The 13,558-nt window shown below is 47.6% G+C and overlaps 3 protein-coding genes across 5 annotated transcripts; 2 read left to right on the forward strand and 1 right to left on the reverse strand.

Annotated features, from left to right (window-relative positions):
• Positions 1–1,431: 1,431 nt before the first annotated feature.
• LOC111074651 (sex-lethal homolog) lies at positions 1,432–5,686 on the forward strand. 3 transcript variants are annotated; one of them, XM_022367522.2, is made up of 7 exons: positions 1,432–1,549; positions 2,195–2,433; positions 2,532–2,912; positions 3,123–3,230; positions 3,339–3,520; positions 4,462–5,102; positions 5,212–5,686. In XM_022367522.2, the coding sequence occupies exons 2-7, from the start codon at positions 2,344–2,346 to the stop codon at positions 5,226–5,228; spliced, it is 1,419 nt and encodes a 472-aa protein (XP_022223214.2). In that variant the 5' UTR covers positions 1,432–1,549; positions 2,195–2,343; the 3' UTR covers positions 5,229–5,686. The 3 variants fall into 3 exon arrangements, with proteins under 3 accessions (XP_022223214.2, XP_022223212.2, XP_022223213.2); XM_022367520.2 differs by having other exon boundaries at positions 4,462–5,686; XM_022367521.2 differs by having other exon boundaries at positions 1,432–1,545; positions 4,462–5,686.
• Positions 5,687–9,100: 3,414 nt separating this feature from the next.
• LOC111074650 (5'-AMP-activated protein kinase catalytic subunit alpha-2) lies at positions 9,101–11,977 on the forward strand. The gene is made up of 2 exons (XM_022367518.2): positions 9,101–9,837; positions 9,928–11,977. Exons 1-2 carry the CDS (start codon positions 9,559–9,561, stop codon positions 11,410–11,412), a joined length of 1,764 nt encoding a protein of 587 aa, XP_022223210.2. The 5' UTR covers positions 9,101–9,558; the 3' UTR covers positions 11,413–11,977.
• A 202-nt stretch (positions 11,978–12,179) lies between these two features.
• LOC111074652 (thioredoxin, mitochondrial) lies at positions 12,180–13,442 on the reverse strand. The gene is made up of 2 exons (XM_022367523.2): positions 13,039–13,442; positions 12,180–12,696 (listed from the first exon to the last, which is right to left on the reverse strand). Exons 1-2 carry the CDS (start codon positions 13,225–13,227, stop codon positions 12,400–12,402), a joined length of 486 nt encoding a protein of 161 aa, XP_022223215.2. The 5' UTR covers positions 13,228–13,442; the 3' UTR covers positions 12,180–12,399.
• Between the last annotated feature and the right edge of the window lie 116 nt (positions 13,443–13,558).

Genomic DNA, 13,558 nt, shown 5'->3' on the forward strand with positions numbered 1-13,558 from the left:
TGATGCTGAATAGGCGTTCACATTGGCAGACGCAGGTTGTTGCGTTCTGAAAATAGCTGATTCTGTGCTTGATGACGTGGAAAGCAACCAAATTTTTTAATATCAAATAAATTATGCAAATGTTCACCGTAATATATGTGGATTTATGATTAAGTATTGCCTCTATTATTAATTTAGCTTAGCAGCTATGGCTAGGGCTGCCCGAAAGGTCATTCAGCTTCTTTGTCGGTCCATGAAGTCGACATGTACATGTACACATGTACAGTCTACAAAATTCTGGTTGCTCTCATTCCGCCATTTTGTTCTGCTATTACAAAAGACTCAGGCACTGTGTTGGCATATCTACATTATTTGGACGGGAAAATTGAATACAGCGGGTAGTGGGAATTCCAGTTTTTTTCGGTTTAGTGTCTAGTTTTTCAGATTTTAATTATAAAAGGGTGTACAAATTGGTGGAGGGAGATGTGTTCTAAAGTGTTCTATGTTCTGACCGGAATTCAATGACTGGCTTCGCAAATGTGCTATGAAGGGGGTAACAAAAGCTTCTAAACCAGGAAGTATTTATGTTCCTATTTGTTGCTCAGCAACATATTGTACTATCATCTGCAGATCATTTGAGTATTATGTACATATAGTTATACAAATGTTTCAGCTTTATTTTGAATATTTTTATTTAATCCAGATTTATATATAAGAAATTTAATGACGATATTAACAATTGTAAAAAAAACATCTCAATCCAAGAAAAATGCAATATTAATGTTTCAAAGCAGCTTGGAACAACACATTTAACATCAATTAAAGGAAATATGGTATACAAAAGTTCATACGCATAGAAGAAACTTGGTTGACCAGAAACAATGACGCCACATTTCGTGAACATTTACGTTTTATGCTTTGGCCGTTTTTGTTTGAACATTATTATGTAAACAATCCAATGAAAAAGAGTTCTGAAAACTAGCCAATCCTGAACAAAATTTATTGAGGAATTGGATAAAATTATTTGTTTAGGGCTGAGAGGGCCAACTAGCTAGTAATATTAAACGGAATATCAAAATTGAGGAATATCAACGTCTTGTCGTGTCCGTCAGTATATTTACGGTATATTTTGATAATGGCATGGTATATTTGGGTATATTTTTGTGGGTCTGTCTGTCCTTCGGAAACTAGAGCTGTCAAACGATTGATAGTTGAGCCACCGATAGTTTTGAATGTTTGGAAAAAAACAGTCGATACTATCGTAATAGTATCGGGCTGAATTAATTATTAAAAAACCATTGAAACCTTTTAGGAACTTGTCCATTGTAAAAATTAGATGCCACCTGTCGATTTGTTTAAAAAATTTGTCTTCGTATTTTAGAGCAGCCAATCCAAACATATTAAGAGCACAACAACTGTAGCTCGATACTATCATGTTAGTCGCAAAACCATCGATAGTAGCGGCTAGCATCGATGTTTCACCGCTAAAGCGTTGTTTCTGAGAAAAAAAAAATATAAAGTCGCTGTTTTTGTGGTGTAGCGTCGTGTGACAGCATTTGGTGAAAAGTAGGTGAGTTACGAATGGTTTTCGAACTTTATTTTCGCGAATGGCCCACGCCCCGTGTTTGGCTTCTTGGGTATTCATCACTTCTCCGTACAGCATTTTTTCTTTGCACTTTTCTTGTTGCTGCCCCGCGTATTGCTCGCATTTGTGTGTGTGTGTGTGTGTGTGTATGAGTGTGCATGGAATGGGTTTTTTTTATAGGGGTGGGGGTAGATTTTTCTCAAGCTGTTTTGCTGGGTTCTGGCCGCGTCTGGCTCCGGCCCGGCCCGAGTCCAGCAGCAGTAGCGCCTCCCGGAAAGGCGGGCTCTCACCGAACACCAAAAACGGCGGCCTGCCGACGTGCGTTCGGCTGCCAATGGCTTGTGTCCCTGGATGCGCATCGTCAGGCTTGAACCGCTGCTATCCCGGCATCCGAGCGGCATTCCGAAGCCGAAGGCTCCAGCATATACACACACATTTTGGGTTGCAACACGAACGAGTTGCAATTCGGTAGGCCAGGGCCAGGTCACTGCAATTGAAATTGAATCCTTGCCGGAGACAGAAGTGGACGCGGACGCGTGCAACGACGACATCGCGCATCATCTCTCTTAATTGAATTAGGCTGCAGAAAACCGAATACACATCTTTTTTTGTGCTTCTCTTCCATTGCAGCTTCTGGCGCGCACTGCGACGTAGATACAACACAAATATTTTCTGTGGCACTTTGACAAGGTTGTGGAGAGGAGAATAGTAGCGAAAAGCAAGCGACGTTTTTTTTTTTTGGAGGCCACGCATAGAGAGGATCAGGAACATTGCCAGCCATGTCGCAGTCGAAGAAGATGCAGGATCAGACACGTCAGTACGCGAATGAGAATGATAACGAGAACGAGGAGTTGTCTTCGGACATGGAGGTAAGTCCAAGTCCTCCTCCAAGACCTGCAACACCCACCAGCCCGATTTTTCCACTCAAAATCTAACGCTGATTACCCGCCATATCTGGATTTTGCAGGAGCCAGCCGATGCTGTGGAGCGTGAGGCACAGCAGGAGGGCCGCCAGGATGAGAACTTCAACGATGACAGCAGCCCTGGCAATGAGACCCAGCAGGGCGGGGACGAGCATGAGCAGCCGGATAAGCAGCAGCCCCAGGAATCGTCCGGGGACGAGCAGAATAACCATGGCAACGGGGAGGCAGCAGGCCCTGCCGATAAAAAGCAGCAGCAACAGGGTGGCAATAACGCCGCCACACCGCCGCAGGAGCAGGAGGAGCGCGTGAGCTCGACCAATCTGATAGTCAATTACTTACCACAGGACATGACCGACCGAGAGCTGTACGAGCTCTTTGCCAACTTCGGGGGCATCAACACCTGCAAAATTATGCGCGACTTCAAGGTAAGCCACAGCCAGTTAACAGGGATGGGCAACAGGATAGGCAGGATGCACGTCACAGGTCGTTGTCGTCAAGAGAGGCTTCCCCTCTCTCCTCCCTCCTCCCGCTTGCTGTTATCCTTGTCGCACCGTGCAATACATACACAAATCTCTTTGCTGCAACTCTAACCCGTGCATCCTTTCTCTGTTTGCCATTTCATCCCCCACCCTCAGACCGGATATAGCTTCGGCTACGGCTTCGTCGACTACAGAACTGAGGCAGACACCGAGGTGGCTATCGATAAGCTGAACGGGTTATATGTGCGCAACAAGCGATTGAAGGTGAGTATCCCCCAAACTCCAAACACCCCAAAACCAACCCAAACCACCCACCGACTGCGCATACGCATACTCATTTCTGTCTCTCTCTCTCGCTCTATGTTTTCTTAGGTCTCGTATGCTCGTCCTGGCGGCCAGTCAATCAAGGACACCAACCTGTACGTCATCAATCTACCACGCAATATCGACGATGATATGCTCAACAGAACCTTCTCGCCCTTTGGCCAAATTGTCCAGCGTAACATTTTGCGTGACAAGCTCACCGGACGTCCGCGCGGCGTTGCCTTTGTACGGTAAGTTTCCCTAAAAAGTACTACCATATATTTGCCAGATTGCAAGTGAGGGAGTGATGTGTGGAGTGCAGTGTCCAGTCGGTCAGTTTCCTATTGAATTCCAATCTAACATTTGCTTTGCTTTTGCCTGAGAAGAACCTGACAAAACAGATTTTTATTTAAATTTTGTGCTGAAATATTGAGATATTTGAATGCACTTTTGTTGCTCCATATATAGAGACCTAGGATATTTATAATTGGAGATCTTGTTTAGTATTCGGCAAATAGCCAAAAGAGATCGGGAAAGGAACAGGTGTACCCGTATTATGAGGAAAATAACAAAAGATACTCAGATAACTATGGGCAATATTAATTTGGGATTGATAGTGGCGTGAATGGAAATCAAAAGGTCAGAAAAACATGTCCATTCAATGAATGATCCATCAGAACATTGGAATGCAATTGAATGGCTTCCAATCGTAAGAATTCTTCAGTACAAGAGCAGCTGGGATGTAAATGGATGCAATATGCAGTAGGCCATGCTTGGGAAAACGAAGAGCGACTCGGAGCATATATAGTGAGATGTCTAGGGCGGTTCAGGGGCCAGGCAAGATCAATCCATTGGACTGCAAAAGTTTGCTGTAACTCACGGAGTAGGGAAAGGACTCGCATCGAGCATAATCGTGGATGCCACAGACCGTATTCCAATTTCCTATTTGGCATTGAAATATGTGTGGCATTAATTCTGCTTTACAGCGACTCCTAATCAAACTGCACCGCTAATGCGCAGTACCAGCTATAGTTTTTATTTTTATTTATTAGTTACCATCACCCCTCCCCCCCCCCCCCCCCCCCCCCCCCCCCCCCCCCCCCCCCCCCCCCCCCCCCCCCCCCCCCCCCCCCCCCCCCCCCCTTATTCCTAACGTTCTCTCTCTCGTTTTCTTTCCTTGCTCGGTGTACAGCTTCAGCAAGCGCGAAGAGGCACAGGATGCACTGAACTCGCTGAACAATACGGTGCCACTGGGTTACACCCAGCCAATTTGGGTGCGCCTGGCCGAGGAGCATGGCAAGGCAAAGGCCGCACAGTTCATGTCGCAGATTGGCGGGCCGATGGGTGGTGGTGGTGGCGGCGGTGGCGGTGGGGGAATGGTTGGCCCACTGCATATTGGACATCAGCCGCACCACCACCATCACAACAACAACCACAACAACAACCACAACAACCAGCACCATCCACACATGCAACAGCCGCACCAGCAACAGCTGCAGCAACACCATCATCCACCGCATCACCACCAGCACCATCAGCAACAACACCATCCCCACCAGCCGCATAACCACAACCACAGCCACAGCCATGGTCACCACAACCACCACCATAACATGGCCCACCATCCGGCGGCGCACCATATGCAGCTGCACGGAGGAGTCCACGGCGGAGTGGGCGTCAGCATGGGGATGGGGGGCATGGGGGTGGGCGTCGGAATGGGAGTGGGTGTGCAGATGCATGCTGGAGGTGGAGGTGGTGGTGGGGGCGGTGGTGGAGCGGGTGGTATCGGTGTCGGTGGTGGCGGTGGCGGCTACCAGCATATGGCGCATAGAGGTAGATCAAATAGAACAACACGATCTCAAAAACTGCATCCATATAACAATCATGCACAGAAATTTATTTAAACACACACAAAAAATTAATTTCTTTACACCAATATTAGCTGCATCTCACAGGTGAAGTGGTCATGCTGCCATTGCCACATTGCAGCCACTCCAGCCGGCAGCCGTGCAATGGCAGCAGCATCCGCCGCATCCACGTCCACATCCGAATCTGAATCTGAATCCTCAACCGCAAACGCAACAGCAACAGCAGTCGCGTCCACATCCACAGCCAGAGCCAACACAGTCTCATCAGCCATCATATCAGCCACAGCAACAACACCAACAGCAGCAGCAACAGCAACAACAACATCAACATCTGCTGGCCACACATCAGCCAACAACAGCACACCTGTCCACCATCTTTGCCAGTCAACAAACCCCCAACCAGCAGCAACAGCAACAGCATTCCCATCCGTTCAGCAACAATATGAATAGCTACAGCCAACAGCAGCAACAGCAACAGATCCACATCCAGATACCCAGCCAGACGACCTACTTTGCTCCTGCTTACTTTGTGCCTGCCTATCAAGCAGCAGGACCAGCAACAGTCGCATATCCAGCTGTAGCCACACCATCACCAGGAATAGGAGCAGCCACAGCAGCAGCAGCAGCAGCTGTATATCCAGCTACAGTAGAATATGTTGTTGCCTCTCCACCAGCCACCACATATCTACAGGCAACAGGAACAGCTTCTGCAGTAGCAGCAGCAGCAGCACCAGGAGCAAGACGAACACCAACATATACAGCAACATCTAGGGAATCACGCGGCACAACATATTATTATTATCATCAGGTCGATGATGGATCTGCAACAACACAAACAGAGCCTGTAGCAGTGGCAGCTCCCACAACGTATACGTATGCAACGACATCAGCAGAAGGATCAGCAGCAGGAGGAGGAGGAGGAGCAACAATATCGGGAAGAGTTGGAACAGGCACACCAGAAGGAGCCGTAACCGGAGCAGATACCGCATATGTATATTACCAGTGTTCCGATTCGAACTACGTGAATACCCTCAACTACTTGGATCCTCAAACTGGCAGATTGCAAGCCGTGGGGCTCGTGTATGTCACATACAGGGGAGACCGAGATCAAACAGAAGGAGCAACAGCAACAGCAACAACAACAACAACAACACCAGCTGCAACTCCTACTCCAGGAACAGCTCAGACACAACAGAATAGAATGGCGACCAGTTGGGGGCCGGGAACAACAACTGCTGCTGGCGGAGGTGAAGGTGGAGGTGGAGGCAACAACGATCAGGATGCAGCTGCTGCTGATGTTGATGAGATGATGCGCGGCACTGGTGGAGGTGGAGGCAGAGGTAGAGGTAGAGGCAGGGGCAGAGGCGGAGCAGTTGGAGGAGGCAACAGGCACGCAGGCGGTGGCAGCTTTAACCACTACATCCGTAATCGAAACCGATACTGAATCTAAATCATACCCCCCGCCCCACACCTGTAATAATCCGGAAATAACCAAACCCCTCCCTCTCTCGATATGACTCTGTGCGTCTCTCTCTAGCTAGATGTATGTATTCGTACACACAGATATACCACACACACACAAACACACACACAAATGTATATATCCAACAAACACTGATTGATCGGTTGAAGATCGGAGGGCGGAAGGAAGAGGAGAGGCGCAGAAAGGCATTGGCATTGGCAGCAAAAACAAAAACAAAAACAAAAAAATGAGATGCAGACAAAACAAAACAAAACCCAAACACATAAAAGAAAACAAAAACAAAGAAAAATAAATCAGAGAGAACAAAAACCATAAAGATTCCACGCCACACAGATGCACCCACACACACAGACATACAGAGGCAGGAGAGTTATTCACGTTATACGTTTTTAATGATCTGAAATCAACACAGGATCGATAACCAATTCAAATTCCATTTAATATTTGTATCAGATGAATACAAAACACACACACAACACTTCCATACATATGTATACCATATATCTCCCAGATTATACTCTTCAGAATGTTTGATTCAATTGTTAAATAACAAGAGGAACAAGGAACCCTTACACCTCAATTTTTATACACACACACACACACACACAGAACAAAAACACACCATATATAATGAATATATATGTAGAATATATACATATTGTATGTATAAAACACTCAATACTGAAATCTGATATTCAACATATTATTTTTTGCCATTTTGTCAACAACAACAACAAAAAACACCATGCTGCTGGAAAACGCCTTTGATAGAGTAGAAATATCAATATTATAACTCTTTAACTATATTTTTTTTGACTAAATATAAACCTATAATAAAAATAAAGCCCTAGTCTTGTAGCATTATCATAGGTAAGGTACGTGTTTTTTTTTCAGACTACATTTAGAGAAGATGAAAAGAAGAAAAAACTGAAAGAAACAAACCGAAAAATACATGTAATTAACGATAAATATAAAATAAACAAATACCGATACATATATATATATATATATATATATATTATATTAACCGTTATACGTTATAAAACCAGCAATCAAACACACACACTATTACATAATTGTTAGCTCTGAAAAAGAGTGAGAGAGATGAGACGCGCGTCATGTTAACGAGCATAGTGCAAAGCACGCGATACAGAAGAGAGAGAGAGAGAGAGACGGACAACGACAACGAGTCGAAGGTACAGTCGTCCCGAGGGGACCCGAACCCAACCTGGACCTACCACAAACAGAACGAGACGAGCTTATTTTGTAAGAGAAAACTAAGAAAACAAAACAACTATTTGTGTAGCATAAACAAGTGTTAAGATAATAACAAAGCGTCTGGAGAAGAAGGCTGCTGTTTGTCGAATAGTTAAATTTGTATCATATATACACATTTATTGTAGTCCGTAAGCAATCGAGGGACGGAGTAGCTCAGCGCCGTCGTAGGAGATCGATCGGAAGAAAACAAAAAAAAAAATGCCCTTAAGTGTAGATTAATGACAACGATTTATCCGAGAAGCAGAATAAACCAAATTAGAGATTTATTTGTAAGAGAACCATTTTATAAGTGTAACGGAAGAATCCAATATATGATATACTACATGCATTGTAACTGAACACATCAATTGAATAAGTAACAGAAGAATTATCCAAAGGAAATCCCAAGCAAGGTCGTAATGTAAGATGAATAGGCTTGAGGGAGATGGATGATAGTTACATATATTGATTATGACAGGGAATAGGCAACGAGGCTGGTTTTTTTTTTTTTTGTTATTCCAGCACCTGTACAACAACAAAACACCCCAGTGACTCGGAGGATGACCTTGGAGATTATAATCCCTCGCGTAACTACGGATGTTCACCGTTCATACGGACACCTACTACGTTATAAACCCAGTCTTTGAAACCAGTCATGAAACGTAGTCCTGCCTGATGTCTGTGACCAGAGGTCCTGCCAATCCAACGGTGAGTCCTTGTGAAAAGGGCCCGAAGTGAATAGTGGATTCCATGACCAAATTTCTAAATGAATGTCTAAATTGATGTATTAGTATTAGTAAGATAAATAGACAATTACTGCTGATTCCAACCTGTCGATATTTCCCGCCACGGACTGTGTCAAATATACAGAGTTTTTGAAAGAAATTTATTTACCTTCTTGATTCTTTTCCTCCTTTAGTGAGCGCCTACTGCCGGACGAACGAAGCTGTAATTCGAGACGCTTAGCCTTGTGCGTGGATGAAAAGATGATGAGCTCTGGCCCCATATAGTAGCATTTTTCACACACACGACAAAAGTTCATTTGTTTTGGCGCCAAAACTTTTGAAAGGCAATATGTCGAATGTTAGGGGCGATAGCTATCGATTACAGTTCATCAAATGACTTATCGACCTCTCGTTTCCGCCTTCCAGGCTAGAGCGAGAAGGAGCGATTCGAAAACAGCTGCTGGAACATGACCACTGTGTTGGAAAACACACCGTGGGAAATCGAGTATTCCAATGTCAATTAAATAAGCGAAACGAGAGGAAAAGGAAAAGCCCCACCAAAAAAACGGCAAGCAAAATAAACAATAGTTAAACTGTCGCGTAAATAAACAATTGGCAACAGACGATTGTCTGCCCCACGGCATCCGATTTCGCCAAAGTGAAGTGAAGTGGATGGAACCCGAGAGTCAGCGGAAAATATAGAATAAACAATCACCGCGAGACAGCGACAGCGCCACACAGAGGGGATAGCGGACTACGCAATAAACGAGATAACGACCTTCCACCGCTCGTCGCTGCTCCCCATTCTACCCTCTCTCTCGCGCAGTGCTTGCCACTTGCTGCTGCCTCTGCAGCGTCAGCATAGTGCGTCTGGTGTCTCTGTCTGGTGTCTGGTCTAGTCTGGGCTAGGTAACTCAATTCGAGTGGCCGCCCCGCCGCAGTGACGGGACAGCGAGATGCCCCAGATGAGGGCTGCGGCCGCTGAGGCAGCGGCGGCGGGCACCGTCAATGGCCAGCCGCTGGTGAAGATCGGCCACTATCTGCTGGGCGCCACGCTCGGCACGGGCACCTTCGGTAAGGTGAAGATCGGCGAGCATCAGATAACACGCGTCAAGGTCGCCGTCAAGATCCTAAACAGGCAGAAGATCAAGAGCCTGGATGTGGTGGGTAAGATTCGGCGAGAGATTCAGAATCTGAAGCTCTTCCGGCATCCGCACATCATTAAGCTTTACCAGGTAAGGAATCCAGAGTCCAGTCCTGAATCCCTTTGTCTTGAAGAAGTCAGCATATGTATGTCTTATATTTCCCCCCCATTGTCCACTTAGGTGATCTCCACCCCCTCGGACATCTTCATGATCATGGAGTACGTGAGCGGCGGCGAGCTGTTCGACTACATCGTGAAGCACGGCAAGCTGCAGGAGCATCAGGCACGCCGCTTCTTCCAGCAGATAATCTCGGGCGTGGATTACTGTCACCGGCACATGATCGTGCACCGCGACCTCAAGCCGGAGAACCTGCTGCTCGACCACAACATGCACGTGAAGATCGCCGATTTTGGGCTGTCCAATATGATGCTGGACGGAGAGTTTCTGCGCACCTCGTGCGGCTCTCCCAACTATGCGGCGCCCGAGGTCATCTCTGGCAAACTGTATGCCGGGCCGGAGGTGGACATCTGGTCGTGTGGCGTCATCCTGTATGCCCTGCTCTGCGGCACGCTGCCCTTTGACGATGAGCACGTGCCGACGCTCTTCCGAAAGATCAAATCGGGCATCTTCCCCATACCGGAGTACCTCAACAAGCAGGTGGTCAATCTGGTGTGCCAGATGCTGCAGGTGGATCCCCTCAAGCGGGCCAACATCGAGGAGATCAAGAAGCACGAGTGGTTCCAGAAGGAGCTGCCCGCCTACCTCTTCCCCTCATCGATCGAGCAGGACTCCAATGTCATCGACACCTATGCCGTGGCCGAGGTCTGCACCAAGTTCGGGGTCAAGGAGCTCGAGGTGCACAACTCGCTGCTCAGCGGCGATCCACACGATCAGCTGGCCATCGCCTACCACCTGATCATCGACAACAAGCGTTTCGCAGACGACGCCGCCAACCAAATTAACGAAATCAACAACTTCTTTGTGGCTGGCTCCCCGCCGCCGCCGCCCATCAACACCCATGCACCGCACGAGGCCCCGGGTCAGGCCTCCGGCCAAGCGCCCCTAGCCACGGTCACTGTGGGCGGTGGCACGGCCGCCAGCTCGGGCAGCGCTACGCCTGTGCCACCTGGAGCCGCGCCACCCAGCAGCAGCGTCCTAGCCGCCATACGACCGCATCCGGAGCGGATCGCACCGATGCGCGACCGCCAGCTGGCAATGTCCGTGCAGAATTCGGGCGGTGGTGCCTTCCCCGAGAAGACAGCGCGCGGCGGCACGCCCATCAAGCGGGCCAAGTGGCATCTGGGCATACGTTCGCAGAGCAAGCCCAACGACATCATGCTGGAGGTCTATCGGGCCATGAAGGCGCTCAACTACGAGTGGAAGATCATCAATCCGTACCATGTGCGTGTGCGGCGGCAGAACGTGAAGACGGGCAAGTTCTCGAAGATGTCGCTGCAGCTGTACCAAGTGGACGCCAAGAGCTATCTGCTTGACTTCAAGTCGCTCACCAACGAGGAGGTAGAGCAGGGCGACGATGTCATCATGGAGAGCCTCACACCGCCGCCGCTTAGCGTGACCGGAATGATGCCGCTCCAGCCGACCGGCCACCATACCATGGAGTTCTTCGAGATGTGCGCAGCGCTCATCATTCAGCTGGCGCGTTGAGCAGCCACAATTACAGTCTACCCCCAAATGACAACAGTAAATGGCATCTCCGCCGCGGGGAAGAGTCCCCCTCCCACTTCCCTCTCTCTCTCTGCCGGTGGCATGACCATAACTAAGATTTAAACTAAAAAGGAACAGAAGATGAAGAGTGTTTCGTAATTGGATGGATGCCATTCAGGTCATCCGATAATTCGCTACCCGCTACCGCGTACCGCTTGACCGCTTCGCTTTAACCGATTCTAGCCTAGTTTGTAGAGATCTGTTCTGTTTCTATTTTATACACGTTGAGTTATTATTTTACACCCCCTATTGTATATTGTGTATCGTATCCGTATCGTATGTTTCCGTATACTCGTACTTTTTATTCGTATTTATATACTATCCGAAAAAAAAAAACGAATCCGCGTCGCATCGCACGGGAATGCGCCAGATGTCAGTTATTAGTTTTTAGTTCAAGTTCTCCGGAGGAGGTGGTTTAATCAGTTTTGGGGCAGGCCAGTTCAGTTCCGTGACTATGTATTCGTATAAAGAAAGAAAAAGCCTTAATAAAGCAACCAAATAAACCCATTTCATCGCCTATCTCTGTCTAACCAGGAAGAGTTCTCACTCGCCCCCCTTCACCATTGCAAATTCACGTCATCCTCTCAGCGACTGATTGAAACGCTTACCAACACTGATACAATCAGCTGACCCGCTGCAGTTTTTGGCGGCGCAATTCCCACGGGAAACGGCAGCAACAAGTAGAAATATAAAGCAGAGGTTTACTGTTACTATGATTATATGTATGTATATTAGTTTCTGTTTTTTTTTATTGCATATTAAACGTATTCCTGTTGCTGCATAAGGGTTAGGCTAACTATCGCGTTTACAGTCTACTCCGTTTCGTTCTTTTTTTTTTGTATATAAAATCTCGATTTGCGGCAAAGCTATGTATATTATTTTATCCGAGGCCCCCCATCCGTCCACCTTAATTCTGGTAATTCTCCTCTATTGCTTCTGCTGTTGCTTCCGCTTCAGTTTGTCGATCAGCGTCTCAATGCTGTTGGCATCCACCAGGCCAATGAATTTATCCACCACAACGCCGTTTCGAAAGGCAAGGACGGCGGGCACGGCCTTCACCTCGAACGTCTCGACGAGATCCAGGTTCGTCTCCACATCAATGATGGCCACATCGATCTCGTCGGAGTTCTCCAGCAGCTCCAGCATCTTGGGTGTGAGTATTTTGCAGGGGTCGCACCACTCGGCATGGAAATTCACAATTACCGGATTGTCGCTGTTGATGACCTGGACACAGACCACAGAGAATAAGATTTTAGTTCAGGACACATATCTACTATATCTTTGGACATTTCGAAACATAAAAACGGGTTAAAACCGGTAACGGCCCGCCGTTTTGGGGCTTATTTGCATACACGAGCCAATCACAGCACACACAAAAACAAACACACACAGATAGACACATACAGACAGTCGTCATAGCCAAATGCGTCATGGGGTGGCTGTAGTTGGCCCGCTGTTTACGGCCGGAACTGCTCACGTACACCAGATAGTAGTGCAGGGGCGCCGCAGGCCGCATGCCAGAATCATTGCATAATTGCGCATACACTCACTCACTCACTCGCTCACCTTCTGATCAAACTCGTAGTGATCCTTGATGACCAGCTTCTTGTGCAGGTGCTGCGACTGGGATAGGTACTTCTGTGTGGCCCTTGCCGACTGTGGGGCCCCCCGATGGCAGCTGCTCTGAGCGCTGGCATTGATGAGGCAGCAGGCAGCCAGACGTGGCGCTATTCCCTCGGCAGCAATCTTCAGCATTTTGTTGCCCTGTGTGGAGTTGCTGCGGGAAACAGGAGTGTGGTGTGTGCGCGGGGTGCGTGGGAGTGGGCGGCGATACCGATTTCGATTGCAATGTTCTCCGGGGCTGGATATTCAGAGTGGCCCAGGCGTTAAGATTATATAGTTTTCTTCCACTCAGAGCGTCTTGGTATTGGTTTAATGTTTGTTTATAAACTGCACTATATTGCCTATCGAACCATCGCCGAACACAGTGGCAGCATTGGTCATGGATACTCGTCGTGTTATGCAACACTAGTGTGCGTGCGGCTGTGCTACCAGATGGGTGCAATTGTCACTCTCATTCCTGTCT

The sequence above is a fragment of the Drosophila obscura genome, unplaced genomic scaffold, assembly GCF_018151105.1.
Source record: "Drosophila obscura isolate BZ-5 IFL unplaced genomic scaffold, ASM1815110v1 contig_84, whole genome shotgun sequence".
In the NCBI taxonomy this organism is placed as follows: Eukaryota; Metazoa; Arthropoda; class Insecta; order Diptera; family Drosophilidae; genus Drosophila; species Drosophila obscura.